This window comes from Lycium ferocissimum, chromosome 3 (assembly GCF_029784015.1).
Source record: "Lycium ferocissimum isolate CSIRO_LF1 chromosome 3, AGI_CSIRO_Lferr_CH_V1, whole genome shotgun sequence".
NCBI classification, from domain to species: domain Eukaryota; kingdom Viridiplantae; phylum Streptophyta; class Magnoliopsida; order Solanales; family Solanaceae; genus Lycium; species Lycium ferocissimum.
Genome location: NC_081344.1, coordinates 21189492 through 21216286, shown reverse-complemented (window position 1 = coordinate 21216286; position 26795 = coordinate 21189492). Strand labels below are relative to the sequence as shown.

At 35.7% G+C, this 26795-nt stretch overlaps 3 protein-coding genes and 1 pseudogene across 3 annotated transcripts; 2 read left to right on the top strand and 2 right to left on the bottom strand.

Annotated features, from left to right (window-relative positions):
- Positions 1-304: 304 nt before the first annotated feature.
- LOC132050019 (G2/mitotic-specific cyclin C13-1-like) lies at positions 305-6178 on the top strand. The gene is made up of 8 exons (XM_059441026.1): positions 305-859; positions 3001-3233; positions 3317-3392; positions 3472-3548; positions 3731-3764; positions 3846-3995; positions 5342-5476; positions 5670-6178. The coding sequence occupies exons 1-8, from the start codon at positions 545-547 to the stop codon at positions 5730-5732; spliced, it is 1083 nt and encodes a 360-aa protein (XP_059297009.1). The 5' UTR covers positions 305-544; the 3' UTR covers positions 5733-6178.
- Positions 6179-6836: 658 nt separating this feature from the next.
- On the bottom strand, positions 6837-9102 carry LOC132048764 (uncharacterized mitochondrial protein AtMg00810-like; annotated as a pseudogene).
- Positions 9103-13934: 4832 nt separating this feature from the next.
- Positions 13935-21783, top strand: LOC132050017 (TIP41-like protein). The gene is made up of 8 exons (XM_059441024.1): positions 13935-14148; positions 15406-15591; positions 17558-17645; positions 18093-18206; positions 18325-18384; positions 18489-18530; positions 18646-18774; positions 21535-21783. The coding sequence occupies exons 1-8, from the start codon at positions 14006-14008 to the stop codon at positions 21649-21651; spliced, it is 879 nt and encodes a 292-aa protein (XP_059297007.1). The 5' UTR covers positions 13935-14005; the 3' UTR covers positions 21652-21783.
- A 2854-nt stretch (positions 21784-24637) lies between these two features.
- On the bottom strand, positions 24638-25971 carry LOC132050018 (zinc finger protein 7-like). The gene has a single exon (XM_059441025.1). The coding sequence runs from the start codon at positions 25504-25506 to the stop codon at positions 24988-24990; it is 519 nt and encodes a 172-aa protein (XP_059297008.1). The 5' UTR covers positions 25507-25971; the 3' UTR covers positions 24638-24987.
- Positions 25972-26795: the final 824 nt, after the last annotated feature.

The following is a 26795-nucleotide window of genomic DNA, read 5'->3' as shown; positions in this document are numbered from 1 at the left end:
CCCCACTATCAGGAACCACCACCCCCGGCAAAAACCCCTTCTCTCTGTAAAAAAATATATTATACTCATTTCGAGTTTATCTTACTTTTATTTTTAGTCTGTTTTTAAAAGATTCTCTCTTTATTTTTTTTACCAATTTTTTAATTTTAACTTTTCACGTGAAATATTTAACACTACAAGACTAAAGTACATTTTACACATTTTAAGACTGTAATATTCAAAAATCTTTTCTACTTTCTTAAACTTTGTGCCTTTAAGTCAAAACCAGATAAATATTTTTAAAACAAGACTATTATTCTTACACTCTCTCTCTAAGGGTACAATCTACAATTTTGGTTCAACCTGAATTCAGTGTCCTTTCTAGACAAAAAAAAAGAAAAAGAAAAGACAGATTAGAAAGGGCTCATCAATGTGTTCTTAAAATTCAACAAATTGGCTGCATATCTTGACGGTAAACCCTAATCAGTTAATCCCCACAAATTGCAAAAACTAGCCCTTTGTCTCAACTGTCACTTCTTCAATCCTAAAATCATTTGTTGTCAAAATGGTCAACGAGGAGAATAAAGCATCCAATAAACGGGCATTTGATTCCATAGCCACATCAAATGAAAATGACCCGGTTACAAAGAAACGGGTCGTGTTGGGTGAGCTGAACAACAACGTTGTCGGGTCGACCCAAAACCCGAATTTCAACGAAACCCACAAGTCCAAACGCAAAATTAAGTTGAGGAAAGATACAGTTAAAAAAGTTGTTAAAGAAAATGTGGAGGCTGAGATTAGTGTTAATTCTAGTCCTAATGAGAATTTGCAGAAATGTGGTTATGCTCCTCTTATTTATCAACATCTTCACTCTTTGGAGGTACAGTAATTTTGTACAACTTTGTAATTTTGTGTGGTTAGTATTTGAACTTCTTTTAACACTTTGTTTGGATGGTTGTTACATCTCGTTTCATAATGTATCGTGTTATTTTACTCCGCGTAAGAAATATTAATTAGAAGGGTTATTTGACTAACTTTGTCCTCATTTATGACTAAGTTTTAATCCCTCTCCATTAATGTTTCTATTTATGTGTAATCTCCATTAATGACAAAATTCTACTAAGGGTAAAATGGAAAAAGAATAATTAATTGTGCCTTGAACTTCTAAAACGACAAATAATTTGAGACAACTATTTTTAGTAACCACGATAAATAATTTAAGACGGAGGGAGTATATAGTATTGTGGTGTATTGTATTTTACTGTATTGTTCTGATGAATAGAAGGTTTGGATAGATTGTATTGTTTTCCGTTGCTACATAATGCAACTCATTAGCAATCTCAAGGATAAACCTACAAGAAAAGTAGGGTGCGGGGTAGAGCTATTATAAAAAGGTAGGGTAAAGGATAAAATAAAATTAGTAATTATATAATAAGGAAAGACAAAATGAAGAAAAAAAAAAAAACGATAAGGTAACGATGCGATCACACCAACTCAGTTGTAACATAAAATGGGACTTCTCGTCATTACATAACGATATGATACAATAAAATTTAATTGATACAATAAAATTTTCTTGTACCAAATAAATCTCGTCTTGATTAAATGATACAATAAAATTTAAGTAACAATCAAAATAAACATTAAGCAACACAATACAATAGGTAACAACCATCCAAACAAGCTGTTATTGTTAAAAAATAGTCATTTATTATGTTAACATTGTCAAAAAAAAAAAAAAATAGTCATTTATTCGGTTTATTAGTAACTTGCTACACAGTGAAAAAGGATTAAAGCAGGTCTAAATGGAGCAAAATGGAATATTAAGTATTTTTATAGCCGACCCATACTAGTTAGGGTTTGAGGCATGATGGTTGTTGTTGAAATTAAAAGGAAATGTATTACTCCTAATTTTTTTTTTGTTTGCCTTTAACTATTGTGCGTACGTACACTTGCATTATTTTATTAAATTGCGGCATGAGAGTTTTCTATTTTTGATGCTTTGAATTTTTGCTCTTTTTTGGGTATATCTAATATCCAACATAGTTTCTATTGAGATAGTAGAGTAATGGTACATCTAATATCCAACATAGTTTCTATTTAGATAGTAGAGTAATGGTACTCAGCTTGCTTTTGGGTGGATTTGGATGCTTTTGTTAAGATTTAGGGGTGTACTTGACTAAATATTTCATTAGATGCCTTGATCACAAAAGCCTCACTTCTGTTCCTTGTATAGTGCCATTCTTACTCAAGTTTTACTGTGTTTTATTATAACATTGGTTTTGTTATTCTGCGGTTTGAGGTCAGCTGAAACTTTGTCAATGTAATTATCATTCTGTTAACCAAATGTCCGTCATAGTTATCAAAATTGTAATTTATGAGCATGTGCCTTTTTGTTTTTTCTTGCTGAGGGAATCGCAAGTGGAAAACGGAGATTGAACTTGTTTCTTCATTATGATAGTTCCCTGGTTACCATCTGACAGAGGTTGATTCAAAAGTTAAAGGCAATTGTATACGTAAATATTCTTAAGAGACAGTGGATACACGTGCACGGTGCATCCACTGGTTATATACTGGATCCATCTCTGCAAATAGGTGAAAGACCCAATGGCAAATGAGTCAAATGATACTACCAGATCTGTACTTTACGTGGACATGAATGGTTGAATATGTTGAAGTTTTTGTGTACTATTAAGAATAGGTAGTTAGGCAAACAGCCAAAAATTGAAGGCTGTCTTACCATTATTTCGATTTCTTTAGTTCTGTAAAACAAGTCTTACCTTATAAGTCCCAGTAGCTTATTGCAAACCTTTACACGTATAGTTATAGGCAAACAACCCAAAATTGAAGGCTGTCTTACTATTGTTTCGATTTCTTTAGTTCTGTAAAACAAGACTTACCTTATAAGTCCCAGTACTTTATTGCAAAACTTTACACATATTGTTTATCCCAAAGACTTCAATGAATTCGAGTGTAAGATTTCTTTGAATGCATCAATCTGATACTGAATATGGTATGTAGGTTGAGGAAAGGAGAAGGCCGTTGTCTAACTACATGGAGAAGGTTCAGAATGACGTGACTCCTACTATGCGTATGATTTTAGTTGATTGGTTAGTGGAGGTTTCAGAAGAGTACAAACTTGTTTCAGACACCCTTTATCTCGCAGTGACATACGTCGACAGATTTTTGTCTTCTCACGTTTTAGCCAGGGAAAGGCTTCAGCTTCTCGGTGTATCTTGCATGCTTGTTGCATCGTATGGCTCTTAAACTCTTATTTTGTTAATTAAAAATGGTTTGTTACATCAGATATATTCATTTATAGTGCTTAATGCTTCAGAAAGTATGAAGAGATCAGTCCGCCTCATGTTGAAGATTTTTGTTACATTACAGACAATACATACACCAGAGAAGAGGTTGGTTTGTGTCTCTTTCAATCATTTTGTTGACTAATATGCAAACTCTTATATTGACTTAATTCAATTTGAACTTCAGGTAGTAAACATGGAGAGAGATTTGCTCAATTTTCTGAATTTTGAGATCAGTAATCCAACCACAAAAACATTTCTCAGGTTAAGATGCACACAAAATATTTCTAGAAGTAGTTGATCACAATTTCCATCTTCAAGCCCATACATCTAATCCTAGTTTTTGCTTTCTGTATTCATGCATTTATCTCTTGTTAACGTAGAGTTTTATGGATACTTGACTAAATGGCTATACAATGATGAAAATTTCCTTGGTGAATTTGCAGAATCTTTACCAAGGCTGCCCAAGATACTTCTTCTGTAAGTTTTGCTTATAGGTTTCTGGCGCTTATAGTTTTCTTATGTCATTATTTCCCAATGATAAGTGATTCTCTCCTGCAGTTTCTAACTTTGCAATTTGAATTCTTGGGTTGTTACCTTGCGGAGCTGAGTTTGTTAGATTATATTTGTGTGCGGTTCTTGCCATCAATGGCTGCTGCTTCAGCTATCTTTCTATCAAGGTTTACAGTCTTGCCTAAAGTCCGCCCATGGGTAAGATTGGTTTTCTTTTTTCATATTTCATGTATTGGAGTATCTCACATGTGAACTTTAGGCTATCACTTTGTTTGGTGACCAGGAGGAGAAGCAGCGGGCTCTCTGTAACCTAATCATGATATAAGGGCTTATTGAAGATCTAGTGTGCAAATTCACTTTAGCAGTTTATGTTTTACTGACTTTCACTTTCTATGTGAACATAAATTAAAACTACATTTTTGCTTAAAAAAAAAGGAGGTTTCTCTTTTATTTAGCTGTTATAACACATCCATGAAGTTGAACCCATGAATAGTCATTAATGTTTTGAAGATTGGGACGCTAGATATGATATTGTCCTAGAGATCTTCGTACCCAGTCACTGAATCTGATTTTAAATCGTGAGATCCTATATAAAACTGCATATCTCGACTACAAGACATTTACTAAAACTCTAGTGTATGTTAAACTCGAGGCCAAATGGAATAATATAGCTCAATGTCTCTCATGGGAAGCTGTAGCATGCACTGTACACAGAAAATTTCCAAACGAGATGTGTTGAACAAATTATGGTAATGAATATGTGGCTTATATTATGATATATTGTTGTTTATACCTATTCAGAGTGAAACTATATCTGAGTTTGTAATGCAGAAGTTATGTGGTAAAAAAATACCGAAAATAACAAAAACATATAAATTGCCAAAAGTGGTAGGGTGGTGTCTGAGTTTAGATCCATATGTGATAACTAAAGCATTTAAGTCTTAACAGTATGTCATAAATTTAACACAATCACCAGTATTGCTTTGTCAAAATCCAGTTATTCTTAAAATTGAATTCTCGTGGTTTGGTTTTGTGTAATACTTAAAGTAAGAGCTCCAAGTAGTTTCGTTGTGTGCTTATTGTTTAATTGTGGGAACATATGCGACCGTATAATAGCTTTTATTAATTAAGAATGGAATAGATGAAACTGTATTGAGAAGAGTCTATGTTGCTTTCACACAGTACCAGTTTCTCAAAAAAAAGAGATTATGTTGCTTTCATTTACTTCTTTGTAGAGTTTAATATATTTAAGAAGTTTCTAAAAACAGATGTCGACATTCAATGAAAATCTTATGGAGTATTTAATCAACATAGCTTTCTCATGTGTTAGATTCTCTAGAAGAGAAACTATTGGGGCCTCCAAATTTGATATAATCAGCGTGCTTTTACTTATTTATTTTTTAATATTATATGAATTATTAAAGATATAGCTTCTAAGATCTTCCTTTTAGAAAACTATTCAGCCATTTATGTCAGATGCTGAAAATTGCCAGTACTAATTTGTACAGAGTCCAACAGTCTGGATCCTTTTTTTGGTTTTGCAGAACTTGGCACTACAACAATGTACAGGTTATAAACCATCTGAACTGAAAGATTGTGTTCTCGTAATCCATGAGTTGCAATCTGGTAGAAGGGAAGCAATTGGGCGGGCATTAAGAGAAAAATATATGGATCACAAGGTACTTAGTTCTGATTTTGATATGAGATTACTTTCTAATGTACCAGTAGTTTTTACCATTTGGAAACTCTTAGTGGCTGAATTCTTTTTAAGCGTAATACATTTTTCTGGCCTAGGCTTTGCGACAGGCAATAGTTGACAATTTTATCTGCATTCTAACGTATTCCATCCCAAAAATATATATTTGGATGCAGTACAAGTGTGTGGCTGCATTACATCCTCCAGATATTCCTGCTTGTTTTTTTGATGATGCTTGAACGAGATGCTCAAGACAATTTCCAGCTGCCCCAAAGATACAGTTCACCAAGCAATATACTGTACTGGATTTTGCACGGAAGAACTCATTTGAGTTTTCCCATTGTCTCGACTTCTGATTGTTTTCCCTGGCAAGGGACTTTAGGTTGCTTAGCTCCAGAAAAGACACAATGATGTGAAAATCATTCTTCTGGAATGGCTTGGGATAAGAAGGATGTGTAGATGTTAGAGCAGAATGGTTTATATTCTGATGTTTCAAAACATGGTAATGATTTTTTTGTAAATCTTGTTAGTGAAATATAAAGGTGGATACTGTTCATAGTAACATATCCTAGCTAGATAAGTATCAACTCCACTTCAATCTCAATTTAGTTTGAGGTCTGCTATATGAATTCTTTGTACCTTGTCCTCTTTGTCCTCCATGGCTTGCTAGTTTCTATTTTCTGTATTTGGCCCTTTGCCAGTTCATTAATCAGTCTACATATATTTGTATCTTCTTAATTTAGAAACGAATCCAAGAATATTACGTGTTGAAATTGTTATTTACCTTGTTAATGCTTCAAAGTGGTCGGTCATATATGTTCAAGAGATACGGAAATTTTCTCAAATAGAACTCTTTTCATGATTAATGGATTTCTTTAATAGACTAATTTGTACTTATTTCATTACTATGTCAAAAGCGACATAGAATAGTCTAACAAGATAAGTATATAGTGCGGAGAAACAGAACATGATAGCAATCACCTTATCCTGATGATTAATAAACCAGCAATGCTTTGACGAATTACTTTTTTTTTTTTTTTTTTTTTTTAAAAAAAAATTATTAGAAGGTCATAGTTGTGAAAGGTTTAGACATGACTTCAACCTGTATATTCAAGCCAATAAGTGAACACATGGATGATTTGAACCACAAATTTCAATTTCCTGGTTAGGAGTTTGGATTGGACCTCTATCTTTACAACTATAGCTTGGTAATGCCATATTATATAGGAAGAGAGGACAGAGGACAAAAAGCTGATTTACCATATACTCCAATTACCATACATCAAAAAACTAAAAGCTGATTTACCATAAACCTTGTACTCCAATTACTATACATCAAAAAACTACTTTTTAGTTTTAATTCTAAAGAAATTAAGTTGCTCTCTATCTATCTTCATTGAGACTTTCACTTTCCCTGGTAAAGCATTAGTATCCATGAAGATAGTAAAGGATTTTGTATGTTCACGCCAATTGGCAAGCATATCAGCAGGTCCATTTGCTTCCCTATAATAGTGACTAAAGGCATAATTGCCTTGGTTCTTTACACTCGGAATCTGATTAACCACTTTCCTGATTTGCAAAGGTGTAACAAACTAATTGTTATTTATGACATTTATTAATACCTGAGAGTTTGATTCCACCCTGAAAATGATATAGTCATTATCAAAACACCAAGTTATTCCTATTAGAATGGCTTTTGCCTCTGCATGTTATTAGAGCATTCCCAAAGAAATCAAAGAAAGCCATGATCATTTCTCCTTATTGCTTTCTCAAGCAACCTCCTCCTCCAACAGGTCCTGAACTGATTTTGCTGCAACCATCTGTATTAAGCTTGGCCAATAGTGGTCTCAGCAATTTCACAGGTATAATCTTCATTCTAGGCTTGGTTCTCTCCACCATTGTATAGAATTGCTTCTAGTTATTAGTTGGGGTAGGGAGCTGAAATGATTGTATATCAGCAAAAGAAAATTATATTAAATTTGGAAAAGCAACCTTGTGACAGAAATCTTTTGTCCATCATATATTTGAGCACATCTCTTTCTCCAGGTTTCCCAACTAATTACCTTTGGGTATGTTATTGTTGTTGAAATTGATTTTACATTGTGAGAAATTATGGAGAAAAATATTATTGAACTTGTGTATCTACATTATTACATTGAGCCCTATTTATAGACACTACATTGCAATCCTTTTCCATGTAGGATACTATATACAAATCCTATTTATATTCCTATTCTAACACCCGTCCCCCCCCCCCCAAGCTGGTGCATACAAGTCATATGTACCGAACTTGTTACAGATGTAACTAATACGAGAACTATTGAGGGACTTGGTGAAAATATCTACAAGCTGATCACTCGAATTTATAAATTTTGTAACGATATCTCCGGAGAGTATCTTTTATCTGACAAAGTGACAGTCAATCTCAATGTGCTTAATCCTCTCATGAAATACCGGATTTGATGCGATATGAAGGGTCGCTTTGTTATCGCACACAAATTCCATCTGAGTGATTTCTGCAAATTTTAGTTCTCTAAGCAACTGCTTAATCCAAACTAGCTCACAAGTTGCTACAACCACTGCTCGATATTCTGATTATGCACTAGATCGAGCAACTACATTCTGTTTCTTACTCTTCCACGACACCAAATTACCTCCTACTAAAACACAATATCCAAATGTAGAACGTCTATCAGAAGGTGATCCTGCCCAATCAACGTCTGTGTATCCAACAATCTGCAAATGGCCTCGATCCTCGAAAAGTAGTCCTTTACCTAGAGCTAACTTTATATATCGCAGAATGCGGACAACTGCATCCCAATGACTATCAGAGGGAGAATCCATAAACTGACTTACAACACTCACAGGAAAAGAAATGTCAAGTCTAGTCACTGTGAGACAATTCAACTTACCAATCAGCTGCCTATATCTCCCAGGATCACTGAGTGGTCCCCCTGTCCTGGTAAGAGTTTAGCATTCAGATCCACAGGAGTGCCAATGGGTCTACATCCCATCATTCCTGTCTCCTTAAGAATATCTAAGGAATACTTGCGTTGCGATATAATAATACTTGATCTAGACTGAGCAACCTCAATGACTAGAAAATACTTCAGTCTGCCGAGGTCTTTAGTCTGGAAATATTGAAAGAGATATTTCTTTAAACTAACGATACTATCTTGATCATTCCCGGTAATGACAATATCGTCGACATAAACCACCAAATAAACACACAGATTTAGAGCGGAATGTCGATAAAACACAGAGTGATCAGCTTCACTACGAGTCATGTTGAACACCTGAATTCATGTGCCGAATTTTCCAAACTAGGCTCGAGGAAAATGTAGAACTAACTGTAAATTCTTCAAAAATTGGTATGGGTAAGACTGGTGGCATTGTGGATGGAGATGTAAAAGTAACACTAGATTCCTCAAAAGTCGGTATAGGTAAGACCTCAGATATGTCAAAATGATCAAAAGAAGATGTAAAGTAAGGTCGAGACTCAAAGAATGTGACATTAGCTGACATAAGGTATCGACGAAGATCAGGTGAGTAGCAACGATACACCTTTGGAACCCGAGAATAACTAAGAAAGCCACATTTGAGTGCACGAGGGGCTAATTTATCTTTTTCAAGGTTAAGTTATGAACAAAACATGTGCTCCTAAAGACGCGCGGGGGGGGGGGGGGGGGGGGGGGAGAGTATGACTGAGGAAACACTATTAAATAAGGAATTTGATTATGCATGGAAGGTGAGGGAATCCGATTAATTAAAAAGCAAGATTTGAGAACTGCATTATCGCAAAAACGCAGCGGCGCATGAGACTGAATAAGAAGAGTGCGAGCAGTCTCAATGAGGTACCTATTCTTCCTCTCTGCTACCCTATTCTGCTAAGGAGTGTAAGGATAAGATGGCTGATGAATAATTCCTTGGTGAGTCATAAATTGCTGAAACTGTGGAGACAAATATTCTAAGGCATTATCATTGTGAAACGTACGAATAGAAACCAAATTGATTTTGTATTTCAACATAAAAATTCTGGAATATAGAAAACAACTCAGAACGATCTTTCATTAAGAAAATCCAAGTACATCTTGAATAATCATCAATAAAACTAACAAAATAAGGAAATCTAAAGTTGAAACTCTACTAGGCACCCAAATGTCAGAATGGACTAAGGAAAAAATAGACTTTCCACGACTCTCAACACTACGTGGAAAGGTAGTGTGAGTGTGTTTTCCAAGTTGACACGACTTACAATCTAATTTAGATAGACTAGAAAAACTAGGCACCATCTTTTGTAGCTTGAACAAACTCGGATGTTCTGATCGTTTGTGAATTAAGTCTGAAGGATCTGTAACTAGACTTTATGGAGGAATTATGAGTAGAGGTAAGGTAGTAGAGACCTTGTGATTCATATCCTACACCAATCGTCTGTCTCGTACTGTGGTCCTGCATAACAAAAGAGTCATCAAGAAATATTATGGCACAGTTTAAGGCATGAGTCAAAAGTGACGGAGGGTAGTCTAAATCCTTTTGCTTTTGTTTGGATCTCATTGGCTAAAGTAATAGCTGGAAGAGATGGTGAATAATCAATATTCGACAAAAGTGATTTATCACCAGAAATATGATCAAAAGCGCCGGAGTCTACAACCTACGATCTAAGGGTATTAGACGGAGCGACTGAGGCTACTTGTGTGGAAATGTCTGCTTACTTGCTCGATATTGAAGGTACTCATTATATTCTTCTTCAGATAAATAAATCTGTTGATTACCTGTAGTGGCAGTCTGAGCAACATGAGCATTCTTGGGTGGTACACCATGCAAAGAATAACATACTTCACGAGTGTGTCCAAGCCTATTACAATAACTACAATTAGGTCGAGACTTGCATACTTCATGAGAGTGTCCTAGCCTATGACAATAACTACACTTAGGTCGAGATCTTCCAAACCGACCTCCTCCTCGTCGATTCTTCATCGACTGTGATGTTCAATTTTCTGATCTTCTCATTAATGTTTCTGAAGTTATTATAGGACTTAAATTTCCAACTTCCATATTTTTGGAATTAGAAAAACCTAGAAACATGATTGGATTAAGGAGAGGCCACACTTATCAGATGCTTGAAACGACATGGAAAGAGTCAATACTCTGTTCAAATAATGAAGAACGTCGAGAAAATCACTGTAATATCGAAAAACACTATCCCGGCAACTGAAAATTAGCCGGATCGCAATCAGTCAAGTCAGAATCACCAGGCTCACCCCAAAAGCAAAGAATCAGCTTTGAAACAGTTGAAAAATAATCGAAAAATCTGCTGAAACAGTACTGTACCACCGAAAAATCTTTTGTTCCAGTGAATATTTTTAAGAAAATTCCCTGGCGGTGGGGTCGGACTAAAAAGGCGACCACTGCAGAAGAAGAATTCGACTTGAAAAGTGTCGGAAAATACAGATCTCGTTGGAACAGTCACCGGGATCGGTAAAAAATTATCGGAATGTGGTGAAATCTGGATGGTTACCCTCGGAATCATCTGGCGAACACCACTAGGTATAAAAATTTGTCAAAAGTTGGCCGGAATACCTCATACGCCTTGGGTTTGTTCGTCGCAACCCTAGTTTTATGCCCCCATGTGAGGGTGCGTGAGGCGTCTGCTGCCGGAAGACTTGACCGGGGTTTTGTCGGAAGGGACTGATCTACCTCATGGTGGTGTTGGAATTTGCACAACACTACCAGAAAGTAATTTTGACATAGACAACTATCACAGGAAAAATTGCATTGTGACTGATTTTCTTTCCCAGAAATTGTTGAAATTTGCACAACAATTATTTTCTCACTAAAGCTCTGATACCATGTGAGAAATTATGGGAGAAAAATATTATTGAACTTGTGTATCTACATTATTACATTGAGCCCTATTTATAGACACTACATTTCAATCCTTTTCCATGTAGGATACTATATACAAATCATATTCCTATTCCTATTCTAACATATATAAATAATAGTTACGCGTTTAGTTTGACGTATTGAAACTTATAATAAGCAGTTGACGTGTTTGGTAAAAAATATTCCTGCTAAAATGACCTTAAAATTATTTTAAAAAATTATAAATTTAAGAATATTTGCATAAGGAGAATAAAGAATAGTGGAAATGGAGGCAAAAGGAAACACCAGGGATCCGTGGCCAATGGTGGCGTGTCTGACGCCATAGATTCGTGCTTGCGTAAGTGTATTCAGTGTACCATTGATTCGGGCACTGTAAGAAACTTCTGATAAGGCTTAAGTATACATGCATGTTATGAATCTTGATCTATGCGGCACCACAATGATAGAACCTCGACGATCAGGTGGGCATCGTCCTTTACTATTTAAGTAGAAGAATGTCAGAATGCCTGGTCCTTCCTAGAATAGAAAATAATGAAAGAAAGAAAGAAAAAAGAACTTCTTACAAAAGTTTCAAGCATGGTTTTCAGAAGGAGCAATTGTTTATAAATTAGTTTTATGATTGTAAAGTATTTCATGCATTTGATATTTCTTTTATGTCTCGTTCCAGATTCAGTGGGATGATTGTTTTATTCACTGAGTACCGTTTTGGTGTACTGAAGTTCTATTATTCTTCTTTAGGACCTACATTGGCTTATGTCAATGTAGACACAGGTTATACAGATGAGTAAGTATCTGATCCCCCTTTTCAGTAGATTTTAGTGAGCTCCATTTCGAATAATGGAGTTCATGAGTTTTCTTACTTTCAGAATCTTGCATCGCATGTTTTTGTTGAGAACTAGCCAGGAAATTTGTGTCCTGAGCAGTCCGTCAACGCTGTAATGTTATAGACTTCATAGATAGTGCGAGAATGGGTCATGTGTCCTCATTGCATTATATTTATTTTTAGTGTATTCAACATAAATGAAAATTTCAGCAAAAAACCATAAAAGAAAGTTTTTTTTTTTTCTTTTCTAATATACCATTTGGCTGGTAGCTTCTTGATGTTTTTTTTTTTTTAATTGAAAATCAACAAGGGAAATAAATGCAACAAAATGTTCAAAATTGGAGCTAGCTACGGTAAAAAAGGCTTTAGCCACAATAGAACTTCATAGCTCTAAAGTGATTTTACACATTGCTAGAAGATTATAGAAAGAAGAAGTAATAAACACTATCTTATGCTTCATACTAACTCTATCCGAAAGCATCAGCCACCTCAGAATATGCTGTAAAATTAACATGTTGGTTGTATCTTCCTGCTCTTGATTCTAATAGATGGGATTTGGAGCTTATCCATATTTAGAATTTTTCTGGCAATTGAAGGAAGCTCCTGAAAACCTGTGAAACTACATAAGTGAGTTGCCTTCAAAAGCATAATTAGCCATGAAATCCGCCAGTTTGATTCCTTATGTGAATATATGTGTGTCTGAGTCTGTAACTGCTCTAATGCAGCCTGTATCCCTGTCTCAGTAATCTCCCATGGAATCTTCCATACATCATGCAATATATTTTTAGCACCAGAAAATTTGTTTCCAGAAATACATTATGTAGATTCTGTGCCAGACATTTCTTCATTGCCAGAAAAGAAAGTTTGTTTTGATTCAGAATGTTATTTTATTTAAAATTTCAATTTTTTTCCCTTTAATTAGCTTTAAGTGGTGTTGAGATGCATTGCATAATAAAGCTAGAACAAAATAGAAAAATAATGGAGTTCATGAGTTTTCTTACTTTCAGAATCTTGCATCGCATGTTTTCTTACCTGCGTTCTTATGTTATCTTTTACCTTAGTTTTATTCATATATATAAAATCATTTGTAATTAAGGGTTAAGAGTAATTTTAGTAAATTTACATGTTATTATACAGTACCATACGATCAAACCAAACAATAAAAATGTTATTAAGGCCCTGTTTGGACATGGTTTGAAACCATGTTTGGACATGCAATTTGGATATTTTAAGGAGTATTTTCTCTTATAGACATAAAAATCCCACAAGTTGTGAAAACTATCAAAACATTCTCAATTCTTATAAATCTTACCAAATGAGCAAGTCATAGTTCATAACAAAATTAATACGTTAATTCATAACAACCGGCTCAAAATTAATACTAGAAGACCTTTCTAAAAATACAACATCAATTGATCAAATTTTAGTTCAATAAATAAAATTAAACTATCGGCCTTTTTTTACAAAATTAAAAGGCTGGTAGACATAAATAAAATTTGGTGGAAGTTAATGAGATTGATAAATGATTGATGATGGTAATTGTTAAAAATATCTATCAACTTATGAATTTATTTTATAAAATATAAATTTATAGGTTAAATTTTATATTTAAAAAAAATTAAAACCATGCGTAAAAAGCATGTTCAAACGCTGATTTAAAATCATGTCATGGCCAAACGCCTACTAAATCACAACAAACATACCGTGTATTATAATATACTACAATATAATACTATCCAAACAGTGAAAGTAATAAAGTCATATTCGGCCAAGTCAAACTTTTGACTTTTGCGATCGCTAATAATGGAGGAGTGGGAGAGTGATGATAAGGAAGTAAAGGCCGCCGGAGCTGAACCTCTACCCGACGGCCGGCGAGGACTGAGCATTCAGGGTTGGGAGATCGAAACTCGCAAGCTTTCCATTCTCAATTCTCTTAATGTTCAACGGTATACAATTCATTTGTCTTTCACTTCCCTTAATGCTTATTAGTTAGTTTTTCTTTGTTTCTTGTGTTAATATTTATTTAAGACCATAATCATCTAATTTCTTAAGCTTATATGATTCAGTTGCGTATAATTATTTCCTAGTGGAACTGCCTGTAGTCAATGTTAGAAGAATAGAATCGAAGCGTGAAAATAAAATATTATTTAGGTGATACAAACAAGTTACTTCAGGATTCCTCAAAGCCAAACGTTACTTCAGGACTATTTGTCTGAATTTTTCAATTAATAATTCAAAATTTAAATTTCAAAAGCTTTAAATAAAACTAAAAACTGTTACAGAAATAAACCATACTCCCAACCTGTACAAACTATTCAACAGTTTAGAGGTCAGATGAACTGTAGTGCAATATCAGTTGGAATGTGATTCTATTAGCAGAAGGATGTTTTTAAATTTTCCTCTACAAGTTCTGCTTTCTATTCAGGAGCAAAGAATTTATGGTTTAACCAACAATTTTTATCTTCTTTCTGCTGTCTGGGCCAATTTGAGGGCACCTCGACTATTTCACTGGGTATTTGATATCAGCATAGTTTACCGGTAATATGGTTAACTGACTATTCATAAATCAATTTGCCCACTATTGGTACAATTGCATTATTTCATATTATGTTGGAAATTAACCTATAATAATCCTCCTCCTTCATTCCAACTTGGGACCACTATGCTTTGCGAGATTCACACAGAAGAGTTTCTAACTAACTATCGATTGAAAGATTGAAGCCAGGCGCAGTAGAAGTGTAGGGCTTGAGTTAGACTCTGACATGAAATAGGAATTCAAGAGGAACCAGATTTACGGTTACATGATACATGAATTCCTAAGCGAGCAACTTTAATGTGAGCAAGATTTTTCCTTTCCGAACTTACCTTTTCTTCAATGTGTACTAGACCGTTACTTTTCATTCATAACAGACATATGGATTGTAATTGACGTGAATCTTGTTGAACATTTGTTTCTTCAATACCTTGCCAAGGTTTAATGAAAAGAGATGTATCATCATGAAATTAATGGTTGGAAATACTTATGAGATTCAAGTGACCTGTCCTATTATAGTAATGCTACAGTGAACAATTGGCTGCATATATTTTATGCTTATACGTAGAATCGTTGAGACGCTGTTCTTGTCAAGCATATGCTATCTTCTTTATTTGGAAGGGTCTAGTTCCTTTCTAAATTCTAATGCTCATATATTATACATAAACAGATGGGAAAAAGAACTTCAGACGTTGCACTTGCCTGAGATGGTATTTGGAGACAATTGTTTGGTGCTTAAACATGTGAATAGTGGCACAAAATTCTTTTTCAACGCATTTGATGCTTTAGTTGGTTGGAAACATGAGGCATTGCCGCCTGTTGAAGTTCCAGCAGCTGCAAAATGGAAATTCAGGAGGTGCTTTACGTTGTTCACTTCTTTTACACTAATGCTACATCAAGGATCTGCATATGTTTCTCCAGCTTTTCTGTTAACTCTTGTATATATAAAAGAATTGCTTAGAATGATAACGGAAAACCAGAGGTAGCTATTTACCTGATTTTGGTGGTGCACTTCGATTGTTGAAAGTTTATTTTTTGTTTCAGTCAAGCTGAAAAAATGTTTCTGAATAAGGAGGGCATTTAAGTAGCTCCAAGAGCTTCCAATTTTTTTTTTTTTTGGTAAAAGGGGTTTGCAAGTTATGTATCCCTGAACAATTAACCATCATTCATTAGGTTGACAGTAATGTAATGGTTTTGTATGTTCTGTCTTGCTGTTCCTTCATATCTGGCAATAATTATTCATCTTTTCAAGTCCAACAATGTCAAGGTAGTGTATTCAATTATAGAGGAGGTCAGAGTTGCGACTTTGTTTGGTTCGCCTTGTTGGTGACTTGGTGTTGATGGTAGAATTAAACACCTGCAGATAAGAACAACTCTATTTACATGGTGTGGTTATTGGTTAAGATGTTTTCCTCAATTCAAATGAGAGAGTGCTTCATGATCTGAGAGAATGAATTCTTGACGAACATGCACCTATCGAACCAACAATGAACAATTTAAACGAATGAATAATTCTTAAAGCTACTCCAGAAACATGTTACCAAAAAAAAAGCTACTCCATAAAATTTCTGCTGCTAATGAAAAACACTTCCATTTTGTCCAACGTGATGATACTTGGTGAGGATAGCTATTCTGTATTAGTTAAAGGCACTAGTAATGGCTTTTGTGAGGATGTTGAACATTTCCAGTAGTCGGTGACTGGAATCATTGTACTATTCGATTGTGAATCAATCTCCATCGCAATGATGCTAACATTACAGATCCTTCAAAACCACAGTCTAGAGAAGATTGGTTTCACCAGGATCAGGTTTTAGGCCTTTTGCTGAATCAGTGGACTCCCGAACATGAGACTATCACACCAAATGAGCACTTCCTAAGTCCAAATGAGCTTCCTTGAAGAAGATAGAACCTCCCTAACTTTTAGGAAATGAACAATGAGCTTCCTTGAAGAAGATAGAACCTCCATAACTTTTAGGAAATGAACATACTTCTCTGTGTTGAACTATATGAACAAATAACACATATAGCAACCTCCATAACTTTTGGGAAATGAACACAATTCTCTCCGTTGAGCTATATGACCAAATAACACAATAAAACAGCCTCTAAAGGAATCTATATAATATATGTCTTTTCAGTTTCAAAAGAAAATGAATATATGTGACTTTTGAAACTTGTGGTCTGAAACATATCATAACATTTCTGTGGCTTTAAGACTTTTGAAACTTGTGGTCTTAAACATGCTATAACAATTTTGTGGCGATAAAAGCTTGTCCTTAAGGGTAGAATGGGAAGTTTAAGTTAAATTGTTTCCAAATATAGAAAACTGCCATTCTTTTTGAAACGGACAAAAAAAGAAATGCTGCCACATAAACTGGAGTGAAGGGAGTATAGAGAGAGGCAAAGATAAACATCTTTAGCATCTCCTAGATCATTGAGATCCTGAACTGAAATATCATGTACTCCTGGTAATCTGTTAAATTATTTTGCTAATGTAGATGCCTTGCCAATTATAATTTCAACTGATTGGGCGTGATTTAGGTTCTAAATCACTGGAACTTATCTGTTTTTACCTGAGTTGATCTCCATCAAAGTAGATAACACCTTTTACTCTATTCTTTTTGTCAATCTTCCCTTGGACATGGCTTGCAACTTTAGTGCAATCTTAAAGTTTCTCTACGTTAATATTATGGTTCTTGACTTGGGCAGATGCATTTCTTTTATTTTCTATGGTAAAGGCAAGTGCTCTGATAATGTCTTCTTTGATTACCTTTTTCTTCCTTTTCCTAACTTCTTTTCTTTTATCTTTTTGTCTTCTGCAGTAAACCTTTGAAACAGGTGGTGCTCGACTATGACTATACCTTTACAACACCTTACTGTGGAAGTGAAACTGTCGAAAGAAATGTCGAGGTTTCTACTTTATGCCCTTCGAAAAACTTCTTAAAGATTGAGAAGGTTTTGTCTTTCAAAGTTCTCTTTTGCTGAATTTGTTTAAGCGAAATGGCAGTTAGTTTTAATGTCTGCTCTTAGTAGGCTGTCTCATCAGTTGATTATGTTCTTTTACCTCTGGGTTTTGCTCAGATGCATTTCGGGGTTACAACTGAGCAATGATCTGTGCTGAGTTGAAGCATTATATAATTTGAATAACTTACTATGCTATAGATAACTATTATTCAGCTACTCATTTAATTTTTACATAGTTTTGACACCATCTTGGTGTTTTATTGCTTAAAATATCTTTGATTTATCATCAATAAATACCTTTCTTTTGTTTCCTTTCTCAATCATGTCCTTTAATTACAGCTCCTTTTCTTTCAAAAGTTGTTTGATTTATTCTAGCTGCTGTTGTGTGATCAGTGTGAAAGTGCAATACCTGATGAAGGCAGCAGCTGCATTCAATGGGAGGATTGTAAGGAGAAAATTGATTTGGTTACACTGGCTTCTAAAGAACCTATTCTCTTTTATGATGAGGTCGGCGACTCAGATTTAAGTGATTTATGGGTCATGCAACTGGGCAGTGTCATTCATGTCAACTAGATACAGTTTTACCTTTTTAGCACCAAGTTAACTTTTACTTCAATTTGAACAGATAATCTTATACGAGGATGAACTAGCTGATAATGGGATCTCACTTTTGACTGTTAAAGTGGTAATGTTCTCATGGTGTTTTTTTATTAAACTGTGTCAATATTTAAAACTTCCACAACATTAGCTGGTTATAATAGATTTGGACTGACTTTTTTAAGTTTCTAGCGAGTCATGCCAAGTGGTTGGTTCCTATTGCTGCGTTTCTGGGTGAGTGACTCTGCCACACATTCTCCACATAAACAATACTATGGTTTACTGATGAAACCATTGCATCAGAGATACTGTTATGTCTTTCATTAATGGTTGGACATCGTTCTTACAGCTTAGAGTTGATGGAGTGCTTATGAGACTACGAGACACTCGTTTGCATTGTTTATTTGGGGAGCATAACAAATCCGTTATTCTTCGTGAAAGCTGCTGGAGAGAAACCACATTTCAGGCCTTGTCTTCGGTGAGTTTAACAGCTCCCTCTCTTCCGCCATCTCCATGCACAACCACACACATGTCCAGTAAAAATCTGTCTATCAGGATGCCCTAAATTGTTTTCCTTATCAATGTTGTTGACACTGCAGCCTGTGTTGTATTCTGAATTTTGCTAGCTCAGTGCCACTTTCCCTAGAAATTCAGACCATCATAGGTTGTTTTACTCATGTAGGAAATTATTAGTAATGGCTGTTTATCTTTAAATTTTAATGAAATGGCTGGTTCATCCCCTATTAGCATAGGCTGATGGCATGTTGCACAATATCTCAACAGCTACTGATGCATGATGCAAGTACGAATTACAGCTAGGTAAAGAAGGAAAAATTACAGCAAAGAAGAAGAAGAAACTAGGTTAAAGCTAAAGGTGTAATTCTCATTATTTGAAATGGAAACCCCAGTACAGAATATATCTGTCTTCAGCTCACTAGATGACTAATTAGCATAACTAACTCTTAGGACTAAAAGTGCTAATTGATATTTCACAACTAGCTAAAATGTGTAAATACCAAAACTGATAAATAAACTATTAAGGGACTAAACTGTAAACTATGATTCTTATTGACAACTTCCCTGATTAACTAACTTAACGACCTCGTATGCCTCCGTAAGCGTAGAGTACCATCGACTAAGCAGTGACAATTTTCCAATTCGTATCAATGCAGCAATTATGGGATCTTGTGGTGGGTAGATAAGTTTACAGGGAGCAGGGGATGTAGGTTTGCTTATTTGGAATAAGTTTGCTTCTGTCATGAGAAGAGGAAACCAGATCCAAATGTAGTAATTACTAATGAGAGACGTGGAGGGTTTAGAAAGATATAAGCAAGTATGAAGAAAAGGGTGAACCGGTGGAGGTGGAGATCTGGCTATACCTCAGAAGGGTTGCAAATCTTATGCATATCACGATCTGAAATTCATAATGATGTTACATACGTTTCTATTGCAACTACTGTGTGTGTTTGTGTGCTTGATGTTTATTGCAACTAATGAATTAGAGACCAAGAACTTTTACTGCCTATCGAAGTCAAGAACTAAGTAATTGGCTAGTCATGTTAAGACCTCCCCTGGAATTCACTGGGAACTTATTATACTAATACTGGCTGCAATAAGAATTACCCTACCATGCATAGAACCCTATTAACCAAAAAGGTTCGAGGACAAAAGTGTGCTTCCTTTTACCAATATTTCAAAATTATACTTGAGAACTTGAATGTAAACTCTCAAAACTATTGAAAGCAGCAAATTTATGTGGGTTATCACTCTATTTCTCTTTAAAACGTAAACAGTTCCCTCTAAAAGCAACTTAAGGGACATCATGAACTTACCCTTTTTAGAGTACGTTCCATGTCAGTTTTATTGTTGGTAAGGAGTTAAAGAGAGGGAGATAGTAGTGGCAATTGGGCGGGTTTAAAATGGGTTTGACAAAAATGGGTCAAAAGTCAAAACCCAACCCGCCCATATTTCATGGGGGTTAAAAACAGGTTGGGTCGAACTTGGCCGGGTCCAAAATGGGTTTTATACTCATCTCTGTTCGTTCACAAAACGCCATATATGCTACAAACTTGGGGGCAAGACTTTTGAGAAGCTTTGTAAATTTAAGGGTGGAGAGGGAAGGAAAACTGAAAAGCCTTTACATGTTTTCCTAGTGGTATTGGGTCTCTATGTTGTATTTGAATCAGTTGCTTTTTTGCTAGTATGATTTCATAACTACTCTGATTATAGATATTTGATTTTCATATTTTCAATGATGATCATTGGTCAAGACTTAATTTAAATTATTCTATAAACACATTCTTTCCAGACTCCTATCATGAAATTGCTATTCACATGATCTTGCTCCCATCTTTTTCTTCCTTCTTATTGGACGAAATTATATCTACAAACATTTTCATTCGATCATGAATATCCAAATTTCAACGTTAATTCGATGTTAATGTAATTGAATAACTTTGTTTAGAAAATCTCAGTATTAATTTACTATTTCTTCTTCCATTCCCCCAAGTTGCATATTTTCCAATCCAAGCTTATTTTCTCTTTCTATGGAATCAAATTAAGCCATAAGACAAGATGAAGTTGGAAAATGTGATTCGATATATTTTAATCTCATCTCTAAGTTCATTGATTATGTTTGATTGTTACTGGAGGTTTTTCTCTGTCGCATTATGTTCTTGTAGTTCATTAATTATAAAGTCATTTTAAAACAAACTAAATTGAATAGTTGAGGGGATGCACCTGGGACGTTAAAGGAACAAATGTAACCGTTTCATTTTGGACTGCTCAAATTGAGTCCAACTAAAATAAGACTATTCTAGCAGCTTAGACAATGGAAAGCCTGATAGCAACCAAAGTTTGAACCCATTTCCAACCCGCACTCGACCCATATTCAACCCAATTTTATACAGGTTGAAAATAGGTTAACCCATATTTATCCATATTTTAAACGGGTTCTTCGAATACAAAAGCACAGGCGGGTTGGGTGGGTCAAGTAAATTTGGGGGGAAATTGGCACCACTAGAGGGAGAGAACTTTAGTTGGTCCATTTAAGTTAAGGGGATCCATCTTCTTGTATGGCTATTGTTAGAAAATTCATTATTTTACAGGAGTGTTGTGTCCAATTAGCCCTACACCTTATATTATATAATGGGACAGTTGTAATGTTAGATTGTGTTGCTTTTGTGTTATAGTTAGCTTATTTGTAGCATTCCCTTACTAATCTTTTTAATATCTGCAGAAAGGATACCCCTCTGATCTTGCTGCATATAGTGATCCAAGCATCATCGCTGAAAGGCTTCCTATTGTAATGCAGAAGACTCAAAAGCTGAATATTGGAGTGCCCTGTAAGCAGTAGTATGATCCTAGATTGTTGTATAAGATCTTTTTCATTTTTCCCCTTTATATGGAACTTAAGTTAAATTATGTTATTTATCCTCAAGCAAGTAATGAATAGCACTACCTTGGAGTGCTCTCACTTTGTCCTTCATCTGAATGTTGATCTTTCCGTATTTTAAGCGTGTGTCATCTGGATTTGGGGAGTGATCGGCACTGCACGCAAAAGTGCAAGCATGTGGTTGGAGAGAAATCGGAGTGTATGGCAGAGAAGTGAGAATAATTCGAGACTTTCTAAGAACATCAAAAGGCATTCTGACCCCGAATCTCTTTTTCACTCAGAACCTTCTCACTTGAACCTCTAATAGAAGCATTTAACTGTAAAAACTCTCAATATGAAGTTGCAATGACTATATCATTTAAGTGTCCTATATGGCTGACAGAAATGATGTTGTGCACCCCATGTGGGTATTTCAGCACTTTCTTTGGGAAGAGATTACAGGCGATAGTGGAGAATCAATTGATATTCATGTTTCGCCTGATAGAGGGGACTTCTGTGCTTAGAAATGGTCAAAAATGGAACCCACCATATTTTTTGTCATACTTCTTCCCTTAGCATAACATCTGGAAACCAAACGAGTGTAGTTGGCGAAGTTGCTGATAAAGGAGCAAGCTGGTAAACCAACAAAATAGCATCCATCAGCAAATTACCCAATTTTCCCTGAAATTACTTTGTTAGAACTTTTGCAAGTGCTAGATCTCAACTTTTGGACGTGGGTGCCAGCTATATGAATACAAAATTCATTAGGGCTTGACTGGTTGATGGGTTATACTAGAAGATTCTTGAATTGTACCATTATTACCACATATTAAAATTCACCCAATAATTTGGATTCTAGTTAGAATAGATAATATTTTACTTCTAATATCTGACTGGTTGTAAGAAGGGATTAGGGGTAGCTTCTTTTATATATCTAGATGGAAGATTCAAGAGTGGAAGGCATCACTACAACAAACAACAACCTACCCAGTGAAATCCCACAAAGTGGGGTCTAGGGAGGGTAGAGTGTACAAAGACTTTACCCCTACCTTGGGAGGTAGAGAGGCTGTTTCCGGTAGACTCTTGGCACAAGAACAAGCAATTCAAAGTAGTGTATATAAAAAAAATTCATGGCAAATTACTATGAGAAGCATGATATAGCTGACCGAGAAAAAAGGAGCCGTAACTACCACAAAATAAGACGATAATCGAAGTACAAGAAACAACAGATAGTACAAGTAACAGAAATCGAAGGACAAGGAACTACAAGAATACTACGACTACTAGTATGAAAGGATAGCACTCGACTACTTACTAACCTTCTACCCTAATTAGTGTCCTCCATAACCTCCGATCGAAGGACATGCCCTCGGTAAGTTGGACTGCGCCGTGTCCTGTCTAATCACCTCTCGCCAATACTTCTTCGGCCTACCTCTGCCTCTCCGAAACCCGTACATAGTCGACCTCCCACACCTCCGCACTGGGGCATCCGTGCATCTCCTATACACATGCCCGAACCATCTCAACCTCGCTTTCTGCATCTTATCCTCCACCCAAGCCACTCCCACCTTGTCCCGGATCTCTTTATTTCTAATCCTATTTCTCCTAGCATGCCCACACATCCATCGCATCATCCTCATTTTCGCAACTCATCTTCTGAGTGTTAGAGTTCTTGACTGGCCAACACTCCGTGCCATACAACGTAGTTGGTCTAACCACCACTCTGTAGAAGGGATCACGGTTAACACCAAAAAATCGTAGAAGTTGTAGGGGTGGGTGAGGTCGCAGGGCTTATGCTAGCCTGTCTTCAGTCTATGTTGCCTCCAAGTCCATAGTAGTGTACCGATGCTTTGTTTTGAGAGCTTAGAAGTTTAGTACTTCCTCAGTAAATCTAAACAGAAAGTGCGTAGTTTTCAATAAGGGAAAGCATGTTTGATAGGATAGACTTTGAGGTGCTCAAAACTTGAAAAAGGAGAAGCTACAAGTTTCATTTGTTGGTAGCTGGTAGATAGTATGTTATCAAACTTGGATTATGTCACTCAGGTTTGTAAGTGCAGATAGATCTAATAATTGTTGCTTTAGTGAGATGTGAATTTATAGTGCTGTCTCTTATATATTAGACAATGTGAAATTGAGATAGATGACGACTATCAGGTCTTGTTGAAGAAATGTCTTCAAATTGAGTGTCAATACTATATAAAGAAGAGTATTTATAGTTACTGAAAGGGTGTTTTTGGTGTCAACCTCTCAAAGCACTCATTAGAGAGCGCTTGTGATGTGATGCTGACTATTTTAGGTCTTAGTTTGGTTGATTCGGCATTAAACTAAAGATGAATCACCCAGACTTGATTTTCATTTGTGGCTGTTAGTTTACAAAAGGTTCTACGAGAGGTGCAAGTACTGGCTTTCTGATTGTAATCTGCTGATGCCATGTAGTTGTCGAACTTTAAAGTAAGTGTTTCAGGAAGGCTTGCTAACATTTGCTGATTAGTAGGGGCTAAGATTTCTGTTCACCTGGGATGTGAAAGTGAAGAATCGGTCAACTGACGTGTTGAAAGTACTAGACTTGAAGGCCAATTCATTCTATTTGCAATGTACTATGTGACATCTTAGGCATGAACATTGTTGACCACCATCTGAATAACAAGAAATGTTGGAAGCAAACAAAAAAAGTAAAGACAGTCCTTCTCATCCTACATCTTTTTTTGAGAAGGCAATGGAATTTTCCTCAATTGGTTCCATCTTCCATTAATGCTGCAAGACAAGTCTGTGTCGCTCAATGCACTCTCTTACTCCCTTGCAAATATATTATGTCTTCAAACTTCATTAGTAAAGAAAGGTTGAATGTTGTTTCTTTTCTTGTAACTTCTAGATAAAATTTGTCTAACTTCTTGTAGCATAAACATGTTACTTTCTAGATTACAGATCATAAATCGAAAAGAAGATTATAAACACAAACTAGAGAACCTTCTGCTATATATTTGATGGAGAGTATGGTGTTCTGTTGTTCCAGGTGCAACAAAAGCACTAAAATACATATTACACTTTCGGTTTCATATCTGGGCATGAGAAACACTTGAAATTCTTGATGTTGATCCTTACACTAGGGTCTGGAATTTGATGTTAGGGAGCTGTACTGCTGTAGGATTCTTTTGCTCTTAATTATTGCCTATAGTTTATCAAATTAGTACATTTACTGAAGCTGTAACAGATTGGCAAATAAAGAGTTTCATGTGGGTCCGGTAACAACAACAATAACTGCTATGCCTCAATTCTTAACTATTTGGGGTTGGGTTGACTGTATAATGAGGAGAATGATTATAGCTTTAGATTCAGGTCAAGCTTAGTGGGATTTGAGGCATGCTCTTTTGTTTGCTGCTGATTTAGTTGAAAACTTCCTGGCCACTTCAGATCACATGATCTATCCATTTGATTGGTATGCGATGTCCTTTGATATCCTGCACTAGCCTCGCTGAACGTAGTCACAGTTGCACTTGCATCTCTGCCGGACTTATGCACATGTGAGTGGGGAATCATACCAAGTGATCTGAACATGGGGTTATTGATTGGCAAAGCCATCATTGTCATCATTCTCTGGGATTGATAATGTCTTACTGCGCCTCTTTCCCTCTTGTGAGCATTCTGGTGGCCTCCTAGCGCCTGTGAACTGTAGAACTTCCGCTTGCAGAAGTTACATGAAAAAACCTTGCCAGAAGTTGGTGTATGTGACTCAGATTCTTTAGATATTGAAGGCAAGTTTCTTCCTAAGCTCAAATTCAACCATTCTCCTTGATCAAGCACTGAAGTGCCCTGATTGCCATCTTCAGCACTTCTCATTCCTGATCGCTATTATAATTGAGCAGATTGCTTTTTGCTCTTTTCTTCTCCAACAATTTTCACTGAAGAGCTAGCTTGAAATTTTGGGGATATACAAAGATGCTTTATGGAGATACTAGCCAAAAGGACTCTTAAAGGGCTTAGACAGAGAGGCAAGGAATAAAAACGAGATCAAAAAGGAGGTGAAGGTCAGATGAGATAACTATGATTTATCATATCTATTTTCACTGTCCCCTCCAGCTGATGCTTGGTGTTCTAGGGGACAATGCTTAGATCATCTTTCACTGCAGTCTTTGTCAAGCCTAGATTCCCCACTGATTTCTCGTCTGTTCAAATAGTTCTACCTTTAATTAAAGAGTTAATCTGTTGAGTAATTCTACCTAATTCTGCAGCAGGTAGAATAAGATTACCCTACCTTGTTGTAGTAATGAATTCTTTTGACATATCAAAACTTAATTATCTTTCACTAGAGTTTCTAAAATAAACCAGGTGGAAATTTTCTTATAAAAAAGAATAAACAAGATGGACATTCCAACTATGATTCCATTTTTAGTCTTATCATAGTCCTACAGTTTGGTTTGTCTTCCGTGGTTGCTGCTTCTATTATCTGTTTATGCTTGTTTAGGATAGCAGCCATATGTTTAAAAAGTGGCCGGTCTTATTAAAACCCGTATGTGCGGGAGTTCGAGGAGAAGCCGGACGACAAGGATCTTTAATATAGCAGCCATATGTTTATGACTAAGAAATCATTTAAGCGAGTTTATGGGTTTTAATGGACCTGACTGCCTGAAGCTTTTAGTTTAGATTTTGTTATATTATCAAGAACTAGATGGTTTACCGGGCAGAGATTTTTACCCTATATCCAAATATCATGCTACGATGTGCATGCGTTTTCATCATTTCCCCTGTTTTTTCCGTTGTGTTGTGTTAAAATTGTGCCCCGCAGAACTTTCATTATCAACTAGGTGACAAGTATTGTAAAGATAAAACCACAAAAACTTCTATCCTGTATGAAAGAACGAGTTTATGAGAAGCTTTTGAACAGAATGTTGATGTTGGAGTGAGTGGTGGAAGAGTCTTATACTAAATTGAATGTGATTGATACAATGTTGTGGAGTGGTAGGGCCAAAAATTTGGCAATAATGGTAATAAAAATAGGAAAAGGATGAGAGAGAATCTTGGCCAACTTTGTTTAGTATTTTCTTTGAAGGTGGAGTATCTATGTGGGTGTCTTCATGTTGGGGTTTCTTTCCTGATGACATGTTGTGGGCATTGTATATGAACAGTAA